The sequence below is a fragment of the Sciurus vulgaris genome (genome assembly GCF_902686455.1).
Source record: "Sciurus vulgaris genome assembly, chromosome: 4".
Taxonomy (NCBI): domain Eukaryota; kingdom Metazoa; phylum Chordata; class Mammalia; order Rodentia; family Sciuridae; genus Sciurus; species Sciurus vulgaris.
In genome coordinates, this window is record NC_136464.1 from 19,294,278 (window position 1) to 19,315,998 (window position 21,721).

Here is a 21,721-nt window from a genome sequence, read left to right on the forward strand (position 1 = left end):
CAATTAAACAATGAGCCACAATGATGATCCTAGATTGGGGGAAAATATTGCTATAATTACGTAAGAGAAAGTTCATGTTCTTAGGAAATTCACACCGACATAGAGTTCAAGAGGTCCATTATCTCCAACTTACTCTAAAATAATGACTCAGGAAAAAATGCACAGCTGCCTAAGAGTGACAGAAGAGCGAGCCATGTTTAGGGGATGGGCAAAACGTGAATCTGGGCAGAAGTTATATGGGAGTTCCTTACACCTGCTTTGTAACTTTTCTATAAATTTAAAATGTATTAAAAGTTACCAAAAGTACATTTCAAAAGATGAGTAGGTGGATTTAAAGGGAATGGGAAGAGCTCACTGACTTGAATTTTCAGTGTGCGCACTGAGCGGCTCAGTCCACAGCCCCCCGCTTGCTCTGCCTGCTGAGGGCTCAGTCCACATCCCCTGTCTTGCTCTGTCTGCTGAGTTCCCAGGAGGCACGAATGCAACAGGTGCATTTGAAACTCTCCAGCCCAAGGTCAGATCTCTAAAAGAGTTAAAGTGTCAGGGTTGTAACCAAAGCCCTAATTACCAACCTAGAGGGAAAATCATCCTTTCCCAGCTGGCAGAGGCTTCGGCCTGCCTGCAGGCCTGCACTAACCTCGAATGCCCCCCATGGGATCACAGTCCTGGGCTGTGCATTTTCACTTGCTGGGGCTGCTAGTTTAAAACCAGATGCTGCTTCTAATGGTTCATATGGCTGAGTCCCAGACCTCCCAGCTCACCCACAAATCTTCTATAGCTAGGCGAAATGTGAAAAGAGCAAACAGACTTGAATATGACAATTCTGAGACCTTACATTAATGCCCTTTGGTGCAAGTAGGAACAGGCTTTGCACACGAGTTCAAAGAAGAGGCCCAGTTTAAATAACTCAGAGTTTCAATCAGGATGTGGCTAGGGCAAAGGCCTGTCAGGTGAGAGAAGCCTCTCAACGTGATTCCTAGAACTTTGGAGCATAGATTCAACCTTCAGTAAGCGATATTTGCGCCTCAGTCCCCTCTCTTTGGGTGACCTCATTTCATGTGGCAGAGTCTGCAGACCTCTGCTGGTTGTGTGCTAAACATACCTATGGACAGACACAGGGCAAGTGTTACTCCTCATGATGTTATTCTGAAGGTGAGATTGCAGATGGAAATGGGCATGGATTTCATTGCTATGGATCTTAGTTTAACTTAGAGGCCTTTATTGACACTTTCAAATATTTTATAGAGCAGACTAGCTTTGACTTAGAGTGAATTCACTTTACTGGTGCCAGACTTGCCTGTGATCTTGGGTGGTTCACATGCTGGCAACTTTATCCCCGTAAACTTTGCAGTCATGGGATTAAAACTGGAGGTCAACTGCCCTACAGCCAAAACTGGATGGGAGGACACTGAAGTCTGGGAGAAGATGAGGAACTGAAATCTGTGATCAATTTAACAGTGGTAGATTTGTAATTAAAACTCAGGACTCAATGAAAACTCTATCCATCACAGGCTTAATGAATTAAGGTAAACATATAATAATGACGTTATAAATAAGACTTTATGTTCTGATATGGGAAATTAATTAAAATATATAGTAAGTACTCATGTTAAGTGAAAAACACCAAGTTGCATAGTAGATTATATGGCATTATCTGACTTGTGCAAAAAATATACTTTCACTCATTCAACATGTATACATCCATCAGCTAAAGTTATATGTAGTTATAGCAAAAGATATTTATCTTCAATTTTCTCAGCAAAGTAGGAGTTTGTTTTTTATATTTGTTAATGTTAGAACTACATATATATATATATATATTTTTTTTTTTTTTTTAATCTTGTTTGATTACTTTTTTTCCCCCAAACAAAAGCTATTTAATTCACAAGATGGCCACTCACAGAGATGGGAGAGCAAGGGTCGAATCCACCTCTTGTGTTACTTCTGTTTGTTTTTGCAGTCCTGATTAAACCCAGGATTGCTCTACCACTAAGTTATATCCCCAACCCTTTTTATTTTTCGAGACAGGATCTCACTCAGTTGCTAAGGCTGGCCTCAAACTTGAGATTCTCCAGCCTCAGCCTCCCAAGTAGCTGAAATTACCCCTCCCATGTGGCTGGAAAATGCATAAAATGGCCCCTAGTGAGGGGACAGAAGCCATGGCAGCTGGAACGGTGGGGCAGGGAGAGGGTGCAGGTAAAACAGGCCACATCGTTTACAACTACTCATACTCAAGAAGTCAGGATACTAGAGTACTCTGAGCCATAAACTCAGAAGGACAGATAGATATTCTAGAGACAGCCAGCATAGAAGGGACAAGCTATGACTTAAGCCTTTGGTCTTCCACAAAGATTTGTTTCCCTGAGTCTCAGTTTCCTTTTTCATACAAGTCCCCAGAGTGCACAGAACTGGTGAGAAAGAAATAACAAAAACCATGTGTTTCGTCCAAGGCCAGAGAGGCCCATTCATGGCACCTGCACTAAATAAACTCCAAGGTGGCTGTGAGAACGGCGAGACAGTTTTATGGGGACAGTCACCGGCAAAACACACCTTAGGCCAGCACAAGAAAACTATTTACAACCCGAGAAGGCCCCAACAGCACCTCCCAGAAACCTGATTACGCTGTTTATGACTACTCAGGAGGCCAAGGAGAAGGAGCCTCAGCTCTGTCAGATGGAGGAGGCTTAAGTGAAAGGGAACACCCATCTCCAAGATCCTGGAGGGAGGGGCTGGGGACAGACACAAATACCCTGTCACCAGCAAACACAGCACACTAGCGTCACTCCACTGTCAAAAATAAACATGGAGCTGGGCACAGTGGCGCATGCCTTTAGTCCCAGTGGCTTGAGAGGCTGAGACAGGAGGCTCGCTAGTTCAAAGCCAGCCTCAGCAACTTAGTGAGGCCCTAAGCAAATTACCGAGATCCTATCTATAAATAAAATACGAAAAAGGGCTGGGGATGTGGCTGAGTGGTTAAATGCCCCTGAATTCAATCCCCAGTACCAAACAAACAAAAAGCAAACAAACATGTAGAACCAGGCACAGTGGCACATGCCTGTAATCTTAGCAACTGGGGAGGCTGAGGCAAGAAGATTGCAAGTTCAAGGACAATCTCAGCAACTTAGTGAGGCATGAATCCATTGAATATGGAAAATGAAAAATTCCAAGAGAGTGTGACCTGGGAAGAGGAACTGAAAAAGAAAACCCTACATTGATAGCTTTCATCCCTTCCAAGATAAATCCTTTTCAGATGCTGGCCACTGGTTGGGAGAAAGTGCTTCATCAAACCTAGAATGAGAGTCTCTAGGAAACACCTCTTCCAAAATGAATCCTCTCCAGGTGCTGGCCACCGACCCCCAACTCCAAAACCCAAATTCCTGAATGCCCAAACGGACACACTCACTAAATCACCTCTCAGGATAACCTATATAAGCCCAAACTCCTCCTTTGACCAGGGGCTCATTTCCCACCAGGAAAGTGGGTCCATCAGAACCACAACTCCATTCCTGAATAAAGGTTTTTGGCTGATTCGTGAATTTTGTGTTTGCCCTGGTCTTTTTGCGCTAACATAAGCAACTTGGTGAGACCCTGTCTCAAAATAAATAATAAAAAGGGCTGGGGGTATGGCTCAGTGGTTAAGTGCTCCTGTACCAAAAAATCTCCCCCCGCAAATCCCCAGTACCAAAATAATAACAACAACAACAATAACCAAAACAAGAAATAAACATAGAGAGAAATGTTTGGACTCCAGCAGAACAAGTCAAGTTTAAATTCAGCCCAGCTGTTGCCAGAAGAGCTGGGTGGTGGTAGCAGATATTTTTGGTGGTCAGTTCAGATTCAGGGCAGTTCAGATATGTTCTACAGGCTCAATCCTGAAGCCCTGTGTGTCTTGGTTCTCCTGCTTAAAAACAGGGTGCTTCAGAAGCAGTAACTGCTGTTTGCTCCAGGGACAACAGTGATCCCACAGAGGCAGATCCCTGGAGGCACCTGATTTTACCCAACAAAACGTATTTCTAAAAAGATGGCCCGTGAATGGTATTCGACAAAAGAACCTGGTGTAAGACTGGGACACGCCTGTAGGGGATAATGCACCAAAGCCCTTGCGAGATCTCTGACAGGGGTTTCCCTCTCCTCACTAAGGCCTTCTCTTCTGTTTGAATTTCCACCATAAGCATAAAATTTGTATGCAGGAAAAGCCAGGTTCTTGGCACTCACTGGAGCCTGGCAAAATGCCCTTTGGAAACAGCGTAGTCATTCTTTGATGCCTGCTTGTCTTTGAAGATCAGTATTCGTACAAAGAAAAAAAATCAATAATCTATCTGAGGAACTCTCTTCCTGTTTAAAGGAGTCTGAAAAAATGTTTTTGAGTCGCTGATTAATCAGCTCTTCATTTCTCAACTTGTCTTCAAATGTTAATATGTTTGCATTTCAGGTTTTCCAGAAGAGAGATACAGGGGCTTTCAATTTCATTTGCCAAAAATGGCTAGCACGGCTCCAGAATCCAACAGAAGGGTGTAAATGAACATTGGCCCCTGGTAAGGCAGGAACTGGTTGGGGCAGCCTTTGTCCCCGCAGATGTCTTTAGGAAGGTTCACATGACCAGCAAGATTTCAGAGAACATATAATGATAAAGCCAGTCAAATAATGCTTTTCCCCTTACATGGAGTTTATAGAAAATGCCTTCAAATGCCTGAGTTCATCTTGGGAATGCTGTCCCAGTGCAGAAGAATCTGGATGCCCCACATGACTGGCCTTGCTCCATGGTTATCTTGCTCCATGGTTGCTGAGGCCAGGGAAATCCCTGCCACCCCCAAGGTAAGCTCAGATCCTCCTAAGTAGCTTATGGGGTGAGAGAGGGGAGAAGCGGGGTGTGCTTACTAGGGAGAAGAACCATGTGGGCAAATGCTGTCTTTTCCACTGAGCTACATCCTTAGTCCCTCCAGTTTCCTTTATAAGGGACTCAGTTGATGCCAATTCTGTGTCTTTGCCCAGACCTCTAGAAGTGGTCCATGAACAAGGTCTGGTCCCTGGGCCACCTGTCACCCAGCACAGCCCTCCCTATCTCAATCACAGTCCCGTCTACCTCAGTGCCTGGTGTGGGGGTCCCAGAGCAGCATGTGAGCACAGGTGCCTCTGTGACCGGTAGGGCCTGGGAACAGGCCTGGGAGTCAGGGAACAGAAGACGAAGTCATGTCGCTAGGGGTCTGTCCTCAGAGACAAAGGATGGCCTCTCTGAAACCAGCACTCCACTCTCCCTGGGACTGAGCCAAAGCTGCCAGTGATTTGGACGTGGCTCTGAGTGGTGAGGATGCAGACGGAAACCATCTAATTCCCTTTCATGAAAATATGGGCTTCCCGACAGGTGCCATCTCAAAGCCCTTCTCCCACACAACGTCCCAAAAACAGATCTGGACGGACACACCTGGGCCCGGGGCAGGCCTCACGTTTGGTGATGAAGCTCCCTCCTCCCAACTCACCCGCCTGGGCCTAGAAGCTACGCTTCACAGCCTGCTCTTTCCCTGTTTTGCAGGAATGCCCCAACACTGGCGGGGACAGCACACGGAGGCCTGCTGCAGAGACCTTGTGCATAAGAAGGGAGAAAGGCTGCAGCTTTGCTCCACAGAAATTGAAAAACGCAGGCAGAGGGGAGAACACTGGACCAGGTGCCCGCTAGCTGGATGCGGCCATGCACGGTTTGCTTTAAAGCCATTTTGGCCTCATGTCCCACCAGCCTTTGGTGTACCAGAGGGGGAGGCTGCACATAGCAGGAAAACACTTGATGTGTAAGAAAGGGAGTTGTCACAACCAGCAGGCAAAGGAAGGATGAGGCTTTAGGGATTTGGGGTACTAAGTGCATGTTACATAGAGAGAAGAACAAAACCAAAGCCAGAAAACAGAAATCATTAGACAGTACCCACCATTTCCCGGAGGGGTCATCAAACGTGACTAGTACAGGGCCCGGCTGCCTCTTTTTGGCTCAAGTTTCAGAATTACCCTCACATAGGGAATGATCCACTTCAATAAAAATCAGAAATTATTTTAAAATTAAAAAATAAAGAAAGCTCAGACTTTGTTTTCTAAACCAGTGCTAAAGGCTAGAAAGTCAGTGAGTGCCTTTGATTTGATGAATTTTGTCAGCTTTTCATCCATGTTTTGATACTAGCTGGACTGAGTGAAGCAGCTCTTGACTCTGTCTAGGGAGGCTTTTCCGAAGGACACAAAGTCTCATCCTCAGAGTTGCATCCCAGCCTCCTCTGCACCTCTAGGCCCAGATGTAGCAAGTAAAGCAAATGACAATGGAGAAAAGGTTTCTGTACTCACATTTGTCCCTGAAGGAAATGCAGGATTTGACTGAGCAAACGACCTTGCCGGAATGGCTGCATACGATGTTCCAAGATTGGAGGCATAATCTAAATAATAAGTGACACAAGCCAGGTGAGAACTTTAGAGTCATGGTAGGGACACACATGGGATGAGAAAACTGAAAATTAGCTTAACATATTTATTAGCGACTGGCATGATTACATCTCTGGGCGTGTTGCAATCAGCAATACTGTAGGTGTGAAATAGCTCAGAGAATGGGGGAGACAGCAGGCCCGTTGCATGTTGGTGGCTTGGGATCTGTTTGCTTTATAAATGCATAGGAAGGACACATCAGAGAAGTTCTGGTTCTTCAGGACAGGACATAACGAGGCTGCAGGAGCTGACTTCTGCAAACTGACCGGTAGGGCTATGCTCACCTTCATTCCCAGCGGGGCTATAAACAGCTGTGCTATTGGGGGAGCCACACAGCGTTCCCTCTGCCGAAGCCAGTACACACCGGATGTCAGCACTGGAGAGGGGTGAGAGGGCAAGTCAGTTTCTCAATAAATTAAATGAAAATTTACCATATGCCCCCAAAATTACACTCCTGGGTATGGATCCTAAATAGTTGAAAACAGATCCTCACACAAAAACTTGTTCATAGCAGCAGTATTCACAATGGCAGACCATAGAAACAACCCAAACACCCATCAAAAGATGAATGGTTAAGCAAAATGTTATATATGTGTAGTGGAATATGATTCAGCCATAAAATGTTCGTATGTGTGGATGAACCTTCAAAATATTATGCTAAGTTTAAAAAGCTAGTTACAAAAGGTCACACAGGATTCCATTTACACTCTGAGAGGCTAATCCTTAGAGACAGAAAGCAGGGGCAGGTCCAGGGGGCCAGGGGAGAGCAGGGGGCAATGGCAGAGATTGCTTAACAGGGGATGAGGTTTCCTTTGCGGGTAATGAATATGTTCTGGAACTAGATAGTGGTAATGTCTGCACAGCCTTGTGAATGTGCTAAATGCCACTGAATTGTAACTTTACTTTAAATTGTGATAAACCACGACATGAAATTGACCATCTTCCCTATTTTGAGGCAAATGGTCAGTGGCATAAAACATGTCCAATGCTGTTGTGGGGCCATCCATCTCCAGGACTCTTCATCTTGCAAAAGAGAAACTCTGTGTCCATGAAAGACTGACTCTCAGCCTCCCACACTCTGGCAACCACCATCTGTTTTCTATCTCGATGAGTCCATCTTCTCTAAATGCCTCATACAAGTGAAATTACGCAGTGCATGTCCTTTTCCAACTGGCTTATTCATTTTGTACATTGTCCTCAAAGTTCAAGCATGCTGTACCATGTGTCAGAATTTCCTTTCTTTTCAGGGCTGAGTAATATTCCTTCATGTGCATAGACCACATATTATTTACCCATTCATCTGTTGCAGCTGCTCCTGGCCTTTGGCTGCTGTGAATTATAAGGTGAGATCTTAAAATGCACACATTTCAAACCACGGAACCCAGTTGTCTCTTCTACACCCTGGAGTCTGAGCACATCACTGCTTTGCTCAACCCTCCGATGGCTCCAAGCACACTCACAGCAGCCCTGAGTCTTCACAATGACTGAGGGCTCTGCTACTTCCCTGGCTTCTCTCCCTGCCTTTCTGCCCTGGTCACACTGGATGCTAGGATCCAGCATCCCAGGTCCACCCCAGCTTCAGGACCTTCACACCTGCTGTCCAGTCTGCCAGGAATGGGTTTCCCCCAGACAGACCCAGGCTCATTCCGAGGTGTCCTCAGTGAAGTCTCTTCCAAATGCCCTCTAGAAATGCAAGGACCAGCCCCTCGTGCCCACATAAACACACACGCACTTCCCACTCCTGCCCCAGCGCTGCTTCTGCCTAGCCCTTACCACCAGGAACGCTAACTTATTGTTCATTTTGTGTCTCCCCTGCATTAAGCGGAAGCTCCTTGCAGACAGAGACTTTGCCTATTTCTCCGGGGTTTCCTTTGCACCCAGCACAGAGCACAACAGACAACAGGCGTTACCAATCTTGTTGAGCACATGCATGAATCTAACCTCCGGAAGAGCACTTACTTTTCAGAGAAAAGCAGGCATTTCTGAGCATGCAGCTTCCCCTTCACATGCAGCTCCCAGTCCTAGGCCAGAAGGAAAGAAAAATGACTAAAGTAGAATTGCATCCATGGAGAGGCAGAGGGTGAGTGCAGAGTAATCATCAGGCAGGGAATACTGAGTTCCCAGAGGCTGGACCAACCCTGCAGACTCACCTCTTCCTCTGCCTCCTCCTCCCCCTGCTCCTGCCTCCCCACTCTGCCTTCGCTCCAGGGCCCTGGTCCGTACATCCCACACCCATCTTGGACAACAACCCAAACTTGAAAATCAGACTTCTTCGTCCCCTTCCAGTGGACCCTGGAACCCACCTGCTACACCTTCTGTTCTTGCAGAGAGACCACTTCTATTTCTATAGCCAGCTGGGAGATTCTGGCCAGTGGACTCACCAGTAATAAGACCTCAGAAGAGGCTCAGTCCTTGGGCATCTCCAGAGTTAGCCAATCCCCTCCCCAGGCTGGAGGTGAAAGGGTATGTCCCACCGAGTCACAGGGATGTTCATGGATGATCTGACTCAGGCAGAGGAGAGTAACACCCTGTGATGTGATTCCCACTAAGGAGGGACTTCATTATGTTCTGCAACTGGGTGAGAAATGGGAGACAGGACAGTCCAGCACCTAAGAGGTGCAGGCCTGGGGCAGGTCAGACACATTTTTGGGTTTGGTTTCTGCAGTGCTGGGGATCAAACCCAGGACCCACTACTGAGTTACATGCCACGTTTGAATCTCTACTCTGCCACTTTCTAGCTAGGAGGTCTGGGGAGAGTCATTTCATCTCTGTGCCTCCGTTTTCTTGTTTGTGAAGTGAGGATAATCCCAGGAGAGACCTCATAGAGTTGCCCCGGCACACAGAAAGGGTTGGATATGTGAGTTATTATAATCATCATTGCTTTGGAATATATCACTGCATCATCAATACATTTTTGGGGGGAAATTATACTATAATGGACTTTTGTTTGTAGCGGTTTGAAGCATCTTAAAACCAGTTGGAAGGTGTCTTATCTCTCCATATTGCAAATTTTGCAGCTGAGGTCCCCTATAATAATTTGTCTAAGTCCCACCTGAGAATTGCTCCCCGCCCATGACCCTAAATTCCACCTTTTCTTCTCCTTTCAAACTCAGTCCAACACATGTACTTGAGGAGTGGTGGCTTGTCGGCCCACCACAGAGGAAAAGCCCTCCCCAGGGAGGCAGGAGGCCAGTCCCTGAGCCCTTCTCTGCAACCCCGGTTGGGGTCATTCCCTCCCCTGGGCCTCAGCTTGCTTACCTATAAATGGGCCTTAAAGTAAGGCTGGGCCTCTGACATACTTGTGAAATTCCTTTGGGTTTTAGTACTTCTGATTTTAATCAAGGGTGCTGGCAAGGCTCTGTTCCCTAGTCCCCAAATGTTCGCTCTCTGGGCCAGCTGGATGATGGTGGGAGCCAGAGCAGACTCCCCAGCCCGTCCTGGACAACTCACCTTCAAGTCAAACACCTTCTTGTCGCACATGCTACAGATGTGCGGCAGATGGAGGGGCGCCACACCGTGGAAGTCATTCAGCTCGTGAGCCTGCAGGGGCCGCACAGACAGCATGGCCTGCTCCTCCTTGGCTCTCCGCCGGGCACCGCTGAAACCCTGCTTGCTGTTGTTGAGTCGACCCCCAAAGGAGGGGGGGGTTCTGTCTGAGGTGGGTTCCTCGGGGTCGTACAGTTCATAGGGCTGGCTGGGGGGTGGAGGCCACAGGCTGGGACCTGCTGTGAGGTCAGGTTTGTTCTGGCCAGAGAACCCAGGGGGGCTCTCCCACTGGCTGTTTGCACCCTGCAGCAGGGCCCCTACCTCGCCTTTCATGCCCCCGGTCTGCTCGGCTGGGAATCCACCTGCCACGTGGGACCCTTGGGCGTTGGGTCCATAGAAATCTTTGGGAAAGGCGGCTTGGCCATCTTGCCCTGTGTGGCCATAATGCCCTTCATAGGTCACACTGCCCGAGGCAGAGGCTGAGGCTGGCAGGAAGCCGGGCTGACCGTCTGCTTCGGAGCCGAATGCCTGGCCAGTGCTAGCTTTACCGTACTCGTAGAATCCCGTGGAGGCCGGAGCAGCCCCAGCCTTGCCAAGGCCCAAGATGACTGCTGGCTGGGCAGGGGTCTGAGGCATCACCCCGCTGAAAGGATGCATCACCATGGCACTGGGGGGCTGGCTGGGAAGGCTCACGGAGGCTCCAGGGCCTCGAGTCTGGCTGGGGGGCGAGAAGGCAATCGCACTCGAGGGAAACCGAGTGCTGGGTACGGCTGCAGCATGTTGAGGCACTGCAGTGTGGCTATGGGGAGCACCGAGCACGGATGGATGCCTCAGCTGGCTAAAGAGAGGCTGGGACATGGCCACTTTGGAGAGGACCTGGTTCAGCACCGTGGCAGCCGCAGTATTGTTGGTGACAGCCGTCTGTGCCAACTTCAGCCGGTGGAGGGTGAGCTGTGCCTGCAGTTGGGCCAGCTGGAGACTGGCAGGCGAAGGCAGCAGAGGGTTCGGGTTTCGCACAGAGAAGGGCTGCTTGTCCAGGAGCTTGGCGGCGCTGCAGGAAGATGAGAGGCCTGATGCACGGCTGGTTTTGGGGAAGGGGCAGGAAGCTGTTTTTGCTTCTCTTTGGTCCCCCTCCCACATAAATAAGGCCCTTCTATGTGGGTATCAAATACAAGTGAGTTGAAAATACCTGGGCTCACAAATTTTAAAAAGCCATAACTCCAAAAGGAAAATTATATGACAGAATGTTCCAACTCCCCGTTAATTAGAAATACAAATTAAATCCACTAGAAACAAATATTTACCTAGCAAAACAGCCAATATTAAAAATAATGACAATGATAATAATAATAATGATAATGATAATAATAATAATAGCACCCAGTGCTGGAGAGATTAAGTGGAAGTGATACCTTTTTTTTGGCACTGGGGATTGAACCTAGAGCCGTATGCATGCCAGGCAAGTGCTCTCCACCACTGAATCACTGAGCTACAGCCCCAGCCTGGGGAGATGAAATGAAATAGACACAATATCGGTGCTAGTCTGAACTCATACCAGTTTGGTAAAAGGTAGTCTGGCAAAATGCATTCATCACACTAATATTTTTTACCCAAAATTCAATTCTATAAAACTATTCTAAGACAAAATACCCGAAGATGTTTAACATTACATTGTTTGAGAGTTCCAAGTTGAAAATGACAAGCATCCAATAGTGGGAAGATGGGGTTTGAGCTGAGTAAATTATATCTACATAATGAAATATTAAGTAATCATTTTCCAAAGACATTTAAATTTCTACATTATTATGTAAAATTTAAGACATTTTTAAAAAGTATATTGGACCAGACTCAGTGGCACATGCCTGTAACCCCAGTGACTCAGAAGCTGAAACAGGAGGCTCACAAGTTTAAGGCCAGTCTCAGCAACTTAGCAAGACCCTGTCTAAAATTTTTTTTCAAAATTTTACAATAAGGACTGGGGATGTGGCTCGGTGGTAAAGTGCCCCTGGATTCAATCCTCAATACAAAAAAAAAAAAAAAAAAAAAAGTATATCCAGTATCAAGCCTAAGATAGAAAACATTCCAACATGCTAAACCCCCTTGGGGCCCTGCTCTCCCCAACCTAACCTGCCCCATCATTGCCAATAATAAACACTGTCTTGAATCTTTTAGGTAAAGTCACTGGTTACAAAAACAAAAATTAAAAAAAAAAAAAAAACATTTAATGACATGAGAAAATCCATATGCTCCAATGTTAAGTGAAAAAAAGCAGGTTTCAGATTTGCATGCAGAGTGAATTGTATGTCTATTGGTGCCAAACTTATTTTCATCCTTGTCCTCATTTCACATCCAAGAATAACAACCCAGCTCTGAAACCCAACTAGCATAAGCAGCAACCCAAAAAATTACAAGTGAAAAATCTAAATTTGAGGTAGTAGGCAGTAGTCAGCTCTCACAGAAACTTATGGGGCAGGAGGTGGGGCAGGGGTGGTATTCTGCCTGACATGGACCAATCGGGTGGCCTGTGTTGGTTGCTTATGGTGTTTTGTGGACCAAATGAGGACACATAGTCTAGAAACGAGATAGACTCTGCCAGAAAGTCTGAGATGTGTGGTTACCAGAGTCAGGGCTCTGGGGTCTTAAGGATCCCTTGTGGGAAGTGGGTGTAATCAAGAAATGTGCTCGAGATTTGACGAACTGGACTCCTAAGACATCTGAATGGGAAGAACGGGCCTGTGAAATCTGAAATCATGACTGCCACAGACAGTCCTGGCCATGTCGTCAGCATACTTATGAACGGTAGACGGGCAGCAAGTCCCCAGCTGGGACAGTTTACTCTCCTCTGTCTCGGGCACTATGCAACAAAAGTCCAATGACAATGAAGCTAAAAGAGAGAGAGAGCGGCTGGGGTAGACCGAGGTGACGTGTGGCAAGCGGGTGGCACGTCACAGCTGTCCCTTTGGAGATGGGCCTGTTGCAGCTCTTCCACATTGGAGTCGAAGTCGGCTTCTGCTCAGTTTTGCACTTGGCATTGGAGGTGGTGTGGAGGTGGTGGGAGGAAGGGGAGTAGGCAACACTGATCACATTTATTATGATGCAACTGTGTGGCCAGTGCTTAGCCTGTGCCACCTCGTTTGGTCATTTCCACCCCAATTTTGCAGAGAGAGAACCTACAGCTTGGCGGGATTTAGTGACCTCTTTACTGAACACTCACTATCAGTGAAGACAGGGTGGTGAGGATGTAGGATTCAAATTCCAAAGAGGCTTTGAAAAGAAGAGGAGCATCAGGCAATTGGAATACACAGTCTGGGCCCCTTTGATACATCCTCGTGGGCTGTTTCCTGTCTTGTTTGAAGTGAGTTCCCAGAACATCAGACACACCCACATTCAAATACAAGTACAAGACACATCTCAGAGCCATGTAAACATGATGTTATAGTTTGGATGTGAAGCGTTCCCAATTGGCTTGGTACCCAATGCAGCAGTGTTCAGGGTTGGGGCTTTGGGGAAGCGATGGGCTCTTGAGGGCTCTGACCTCATCATTTGATAACTGAACAGATTTCTGGGAGGTCGTGGAAGGTGGGACCTGGCTGGAGCAATGAGGTCACTGGGGGCATGTCCTGGAAGAGTATTTCTTGTCCTCTGCCACACACACACTCTTTCCCCCTCTCCCTCCTTCGCCATCTTCCTCTTCTACTTCCCTGCCACTATGCGGTGGGCAGCTTTCCTCTGCCACATCTTTCTGCCATGATGTCCTGCCTCAGTTCAGGCCCAAAGCAACGGAGCTGACCAAGCCTGAACTGACATCTCTGAAATCATGAGCCAAAATTAATCATTCCTACTTTAGATTGCTTTTCTCAGGTATTTTTCACAGTGACAAAAAGCTGATTAACACAAATGATCTTGTTGTTCTTTCCCATTTGTGTGAAAAATCAAAAACTTGCTGTGAAGTTGTTAAAGAAACACCCAGCCAGCAGACCTGCTGAGTTCCAAGGGCAGAACAGGCTGGCGTTTTAAGATACTGGGAAGATCAACGTTAAAGGCAGTTATAGACCTTTTCTTTTTTCCAGGGAGATGGAGTTGCCCTGTTATAGCCAAGCTCTGGGGACTTTAGTGTGACCCAGCACAAATCTTGGCGGCAATGAGTAGTAAGGCACTAATTGCCTTCACAGATAAGAATACAAAAGAAGAGGATGGTCAAGTCTGGTGATAGATTTTAACTTGTGTAGCATTAGGTAGCTCTGCTTTAGAAGAGCAATTAAGCTTAACTCAAAACCCTGTCTACGCAGGGCCAACTCTTCCTACCAAGTTTGTCCATCACACAGACTGTCCTTACTAACAAGGCGATAATGAGGTGCCAATTTGGTTTCCATGACCAGAGTAAGACAAGGTTGGTTATGTTTTTTCCAGAGAAGTCAGCTGTATTTCTCTACTTGCATTCTGGGCTGAAAGGAGCTCTTGCTGGAGACTCCTCTTCACCTTTAGAAAGCCATGGGAGGGAGAGCTATGTTCCCAATCAGGAAAGATGACCACGCTGGGCCTATGTAGGTCAGCGACAGAAATGAGTGCTTTTCAGAGTATGCCCAGGTTGGAGGAACTTACCACTCAGATCCAACGTGAAGCAAGAGGACTAGGTGGCACTTTGCCTACCCAATACCTATTGTCCCAAATTATATTCAACCTTCACAAGAAGTGATTTTATATGAATCATAGTTGAACACCTCTTTTGAACTAAAATCTTCATTAGAAAATGACACATCATCCTATTAAAGAAAAAGAAAGACAAAAACCTAAAACTCTTAGCTTGTAAGAGTCAACAACCTGAAATTTCAATGCATCTAGTGAAAGAGAATAATCCTAATGAACTGTTTTGCTGTTTTGTTTGAAGTGAGTTCCCAGAACATCAGGCCCACCCACACTCAAATACAAGTACAAAACACATCTCGGAGCCAGATAAAAATTACTTTGTTACCCTTTCCCATATGTGTGAAAAATTAAGCTCCACAAAAGAAGGGATATGTTGGAGATAACTTAGGTTTTTTCAGCATGCTATCTACCACTTGAGTCTGCCAGGGACAGAATGAAGAAGTAAGGAAATGGCCGTGGCTTTGATGAGATGTGGACATCTCATGTGAATACACATTTCTGTGAATAAAGGCCCTTGAATAGTTCAAAAAGGAGAATCTAAATATGCCCAGAGAGCAAACAGATTTTGCTGTTGTACAGCTAAGCATGTGAATAGGTAGATGGTCACCTACCTAGGGTACTATCTATAATTTCCCATTCCAGCACAGGAGTTTCAATACATTCTTCCCCCTAAGTCTAGGTTTTGGAATTGAATAAGATATCCACCTTCTAAATCCACAGCCTGTGACTATTACCTTACATGGTAAAGAGGACTTTGCAGCTGTGATCAAATTAAGGCTCTCGATATAGGAGAAGGTTATCCTGAAATTATCTAGGTATGCCCTATGTAATTGCCAGTCCTTAAAAGGTGGAGTGAGAGAAAGAAGGTGTAAGAATGGAAGCAGAGGACAAAAACAGGGAGGATGCTCCCCTGCTGGATTTGAAGGTGGAGGAGGGGCTATGAACACAGGAAATCCAGGCTGCTTCTGAAAACTAGAAGAAGCAGGAAAGCAGTCTTCTCTGGAGCCTCCAGAAAGAACTGACCCCCCACCCCCACCCCGACTTTAGTCCACCAAGATTTTAGTCCACTTCAGACTTCCAGAACTGTAAGAAAATTAATTTGGTGATAATAAGCTACTAAATGTGTGGCAGGGCACTGCAATGACAATGGGAAATTAACGCAATCTCCAAAGATACTTAGATGCCAAAGAGGCTTCACTCAGAGCAGCAGGGGTCAGGGGCACTGACTAGATCTGGTGGGTATGATCTTATCTCCCCAGGAGCCTTGGGGAACACAAACCACCTGTGTGGGCATCCCAAGACCTTCGGGGAACTTGGCCAGGAGCCAATTCTACACAAGCAGATAAAACCTAGAGGTCCCTTCCTTTGAAAGTCAACTTTCTTTATTCAGCTGGAGCAGTTGCAACTAGGGGAAGCTTAGAATTGCAGGCTCTTGGGGATCAACTCATCCAACCTCCTCATTAACACAGAGGGAAAACAATTTGTCCCAAGCCACACAGCTGGCTGGTAGCAAAACCCTAAGGAGAACCCGGTTCATCCAACTCAGTATCCAGTGCCCAGGAGAATAGCTTTTGCCTCTAAAAGGCCTAGCAAAGTCACAGGACTGTCTTTCTCCTCACTCATACTGATTTGTGCTTTGTCCTGCCACTCAGAGAGGTACTAAGGCACTCACTGAGCACTGGGGAAATGCAAAGATGCTGGCTCTCTCTAGAATCCCCCTAAGCTCCAGAGTCTATGACAGCAGGGATGCCCCCTAGGGTATATGGGGAGGGGGGAAATTCTGGGCACATTTCCTCTTCCAAGCCTCACATTGCAGTCATGTAGTCAGGCCTGGGAGCTGCAGAGGAAGAAGAATAGCACAGTGAATTACAAAGCTGGACACCAGGTACAGAGTGAGAAATCTGTCTCACAGCCACCTGAGGCTGATCCACACTTGCACATCAAACAGTACACTGTGGGTGCACTAATCCAGCCAGGCCCCGGTTAAGGTTAAGGCTGGCTGCCCCAGCCCGGGGCTGAGCTTTCATTTCTGAGCCATTAATTGTTACAAAGAATTCACAGTGTATAATTAGTTTAAAACTCTGTTTCACTATTTGCTTAGAAAGATTTTTTTTTTTATATTTAAATTAAAGCAGCATTTCTCTCAAGAGTCTTAAAGATAAAATATAACATAAAGGAGAATGCTGGAATGTTTGAAAGAGGCAGATGAAAACTGTTTCTAGGGGTTCCATTCCATTGTGTGGAAAGGACACGAATCTACTGATTCCAGCAGGAGGGCACAGCAGCTGTCTGGGCTCCACAGTGCTCCTGGTTGATCCCAAATCTCTTGTGCCTTTTATTTGCAGTCCCATGCATTCATATTTGGCCACAAGGAGGGGGAAAAAGTGTTTTCGGTTTGTGGCAGAGTGCTGGAAATTCAGCAGGATTTTTGTTATGTCCTTCATTCTGTTCTAAAAAGAAGGGACAGTGTCCCCAAGATACAGGCAGAAAAACCATCAGAGGGCCAAAAGGATGCTCAGGAGTTTGTCCATTCCTGCATGAACGGAGTATCTATCCTGGGCTGTGCAAAGCTGACAATACCTGAAGATGGAGAAGGAGAAGCCTTTCCAATACCATAGGAGAGGCAGAACATAATGCACAGGTAAACTGAGGCAAGCTGAGGCAGGACACAGAGGAAGGGGTTCACAGCGCAGAAGCTTTAGGGAAACTTAACAAATGAAAGAGAGCAATTCAAGGGCTGTTCCTGAACTCTGAACAAAGATCTATCAACACTGGTCTTGTTAACGCAGCCACAGATGTGAGGATGCATCGGGGATTTGTGATTGGCAGCTGGAGGGTGAACTGTGGTCACAGACCTGGGCCTCCATCCGCCTGTTTTGGGATGTGAGATTGGGGGAAAGTTGCCTAATTTTTCCAGCCCTCAGAATTTTCTCATCTGTAAAATGGGAATAGAAAGCCCCATGCAACGAGTCTCAGACCTAGGCAGTCAGAGTACCACACCCTGCTGGCCACCGTGGTTAGTTCAGGAGGGTCACTCCTTGAAATTTCGCTGGAGCTATCAGGAAAAAGATACTCTGTCCTGCTTGGTTGCTAAATCAGTTGTTAAGCCTCCGCTTAAGGAGAGCCTGCTTGAGAATAAAGCCGGCTGAGAAGACACTGGCTGCCAGACAGGGTACAGGCAGCTGCTGGCTGGCCTCAGGGAGCACCCTGCGCTGGCTTTCCCTGGATCCATTCTGGTCTCTTCTGCACATGAACCAAGACATTTCCTTCATTCGCTTAACAGAAGGAATAATGCTAAAAGAATGCCAACCTACTTCAACCACCTACGTGGAACTCCCACAGTTCCTGATTCCTCTGCAGGGCCCACACCGACTCTCACAAGGTTCCCCAACGCTCTCCTCCAGGAAGTGGACTCACTTCAAGGACCATGGGAAGCTAGAGCAGGAACTTTGGTATGAGCATCTGCCAACCAGAGAGCCCTGCTTCCTGAAGGTTCAGGAAACAGAATGTTCCTCCACCCTGCAGATAAGAGCTCCACCCCAGGGTCACAAGGCCAGGGAGAAAACAGTGTGGGAGGAGAGGGTGTGGGCTGGGGACAGCCTTTCACAGGTTCAGAGCTCCAGCTCTGGACACTCAGGTGCCCCTGTGAGCAAGAGAAACAGCACCTTCGTCCTCACGGTGGGGGTGTGGGGGTGGTTCATCACCCTCTGCACCTAACAGATCACTTTTGCTGCACTAAGAACTGATTTTGCATTAGTTATCCCTCAAGGAGGAAAAGATCTTTAATAAAAAATACAATGGTTCTTCGGTCTTCTCAGTTGGGGCCCAGGGGAGTATACAGGGAGTGCCTAGGGGCTGTGGGCAGTCCTGAACGAATTAGAGATAGGACTGGGTTCTCCTCTCAACACCTCAACTTTCTGCTTGTCAGCTGTGTGACAAGAGACTATATCTTTGAGCATCAAGGTGTCGGTTTATAGAATGAGGATCTTAGCAGTAAAGCTGTCAGAGTGCTCTGTAGACTGCTGGGTGCCAGAGATGTAGGGTGTAACATTCTGTGCAAGATTAGTGGACAGAAGACATATTCTGTGTGATCAGACACACATTTTCCTTTCAGAAAATATCCCTCTATACAGGAAGTGGTATTTATCACACTCTTGAAGGTAATCTCATTGACACTGTTATGGTTTAGATATGAGATGTCCCCCAAAAGCTCACATGTGAGATAATGCATGAAAGTTGAGGCAAAATGATTGGGTGACGAGAGCCCTGACATACTCAGTGCATTAATCTACTAATAAGGACTAAGGCATGCCTTCGGGGTATATATTTTGTTCCTGGTGAGTGGGACACATACTCTCTCTCTCTGCTTTCTAGTGGTCATGTCCTGAGCTGCTTTCCTCTTGCCATGAGGTTCTGCTTCACCTCCAGCCCAGAGCAATAGAGTTGGCTCTCTATGCACTGAGACCTCTGATAACCTGAGCCCCCAAATAAAGTTTTCTTCCTCTCATTGTTCTTGTAAGGCCTTTTGATCACAGTGGTACAAACATGGACTAAAAAAATCAGCAAGGTTCAGGGTACAATGAGTTAACATCTGTTCAGTCATGTCAATGGGAGTACCCATCATTTCAATGTGATTCTTCTGTGCATCGCAGCTGGAAGAGAAGGGACATTGCCCAGAGGCTAAAAGCACATTTCAGGGTTAGTACCAACCTGGGTACAAATTCTAATTGACTATTGAAAAGCTGGTGGCTGTGGGCCAATCCTTCTCTTCAGTGTCATCGTGGTTAGAAGGCAGTTGTCTACATCTAAGCTAGGGGCTCACTGTGAGTGCTGAGTGACAGGGGTGCATAAATTGTTCAGCACAGCTCCTAGCACACAGCAAGCAACCGCTGCTCTATTATTTTGACCGTTGTCATTATCATTGCCATTACCATTACAGTCATCACCCCATCATTGTTACCCGCAGGCGGGCTGCAGGTGCACTCTGCCAAGGCAGATGAGTCTTCCTCGGAGATAGAAATGGATGACCAGCAATGCAAAGCAATGAAAACGTGAAGAGAAGAGGAAAGAAGGTCAGAGGCAGAGGGCTGCTGACAGAGGAGAGAGCAGGGCTGGGGCTGGCGCTTGAGGGGAGCAGAGTTGTAACAGCTGCTTTATGAACCAGACCAGAAGTCAACAGGACACAGCTGAAGTTGCGAATTATGAGCATTTGCAGACTCAGTCACTGGCTGTTCCCTGGGTGATATGCAGCCACCCAACAGCAGAAGCCAAGAACCACAGTCTAGAATATGGCAGTGTCTAAACCAATCTAACCAAGCCTCCTGGAATACACACCACTGCTTCCCAGGTGACCAGCTCAGGAATTTAAATCCACTCCCAGTTTAATTCAGTTCACTTTCCTGCCTGAGTAATGAATATTCCATTTCTTCCCTTGTGCTAATATATAAAATATAATCCAGGTGAGAGGATTCATAACCAGGCAAGAGAATGTTTTCCAGGTTTTCTCACGTGGCCAAATCAAATAAAGCACCAAGCTGAGGGCAGGTCTGTGCTGGGCCCTGTCCTTCCACGGTCTGCTGGGAGCTGAGTGTCTTCTAGAGCCTAGTTTCTCAACTGCAGTGCTCACTTTGGCAGCACAGATACTTAAACTGGAACAGTGCAGAGATTAGCAGGGCCCCTGTGCAAGGATGACACAAATTCGTGAGCCGCTTTTCCTTTTTCTACAGCACAGTAGAATAGTTCACAATAATATATTAAATAGTTTAAGAAGAACTACAAGAGAGGAACCTGGAGTCCCCAAACAAAAAGAAGTGATAAAAAGATGGAAATGCTAATGTCCCATATGATCAATACACAATGTTTACATGTATTGAAATATTGCACCGGACCCCATAAATATGTAGTTATTATGTGTTAATGAAAAGGAACTGAATCCTCAGCTCTACTGTAGGGCTCTCAGAAGGTAAGTCCAGATATGAATTGCAGGGGTAGTCCCTACATGCCAGGTTACAAAGACCATAAACACAGGGGACCTAAAGTTCAAAGTTAGGGTAATTGTCACAGATTTTAAGAGCAAGAAGGCATATTAGAGATCATTTCATTTAACCCACTCATTCTACAAAGGAAAAAGTGAAAGCCAGTGGAGTTGGGGTCATACATGAGTCAGTCCAAGTCACCCGCTTGGATAGAGGAGCTAGGATGGGGACCCAGGGCTGATACAGTGGCTAATGGTGGGACAAGTCCCCAACACCCAAGGCGGGGGCTCTTCTCCTTTGTGGAGAGAGCGGATGGCATGCTTTTTGATGGCGCCCTCTTCACTGGTAACAATAGTGCTGCTGGATCGTCACTGGCTGGGCCTCTGTGACTAATTTTGAGATTACCGGGTCAATGCTGCTAACCCGTGTTTGGGCCTTTGCCATGACATTACCATACGATGATTCATGTCACCATGACAGCTCTTGGAATGATTCATAAAAGCAATAATAATCCTGCCATCTCTCTTTAGTTTGGTGTTTTTTAGTTGGTGCGTTGATAAGTGTTTTCATCTCATTCGTTTTCTGATCTCCAGAACAACTACATGGGTAGTTAAGTCAAATATGACCACTTCTCATTTACGTTGAGACCGAGACCCAAAACGTGGGATGAACCACCTGAGGTCATCTAGCCCTGAGTCTCTCATAATTGGCTACTTAATCCAGGAACATGGCTGAGAGTCTTTTCACTGTGAGGCCAATGGTTATTTCCTCTGTTTACACGTTTGCTAACCGGAGGTTCCAAAACTACATTGGTGCTCCCTGCCTGGTGCTCCATACTACTTTATCAGATAGAGTGTGAGTCCCAGAGCCAGAGCAATGGCAGGCATGAAAAACAGCCAGAGGTTTTGTAACCGAGAGGAGGGGGCCTTACCTTTCCTGCTAGAGTTATTAGAAGAATCAGAACATGCAAAATAAAACCAAACAATGAGTCCAGTGCACACGTTCAGCCAAGCTGTGACAAGAGAGACTTGAAGCAAAGAGAGGACAGAGGTCAGCCTCACCACCAGGAGACTCATGCTAGTCCTTCTCCTCTTTCTCTTCCCTCCATACTGCTTTTCTTTCTTTAAAATATCATTTATTCACATTATTACTCAATA

General features: G+C 46.5%; 1 protein-coding gene across 2 annotated transcripts in view; it reads right to left on the minus strand.

The window, feature by feature from the left end:
* Positions 1 to 21,721, minus strand: part of RBM20 (RNA binding motif protein 20) — a 175,803-nt gene that overhangs the window by 42,372 nt on the left and 111,710 nt on the right. For both annotated transcript variants that reach the window (XM_079138670.1, XM_079138671.1), the window contains exons 2-5: positions 9,907 to 10,993; positions 8,416 to 8,477; positions 6,741 to 6,832; positions 6,322 to 6,410 (exon numbers count right to left, since the gene is read on the minus strand). In XM_079138670.1, coding sequence (XP_078994796.1) covers positions 6,322 to 6,410; positions 6,741 to 6,832; positions 8,416 to 8,477; positions 9,907 to 10,993 — 1,330 coding nt within the window. The remainder of the gene's footprint in view (positions 1 to 6,321; positions 6,411 to 6,740; positions 6,833 to 8,415; positions 8,478 to 9,906; positions 10,994 to 21,721) is intronic.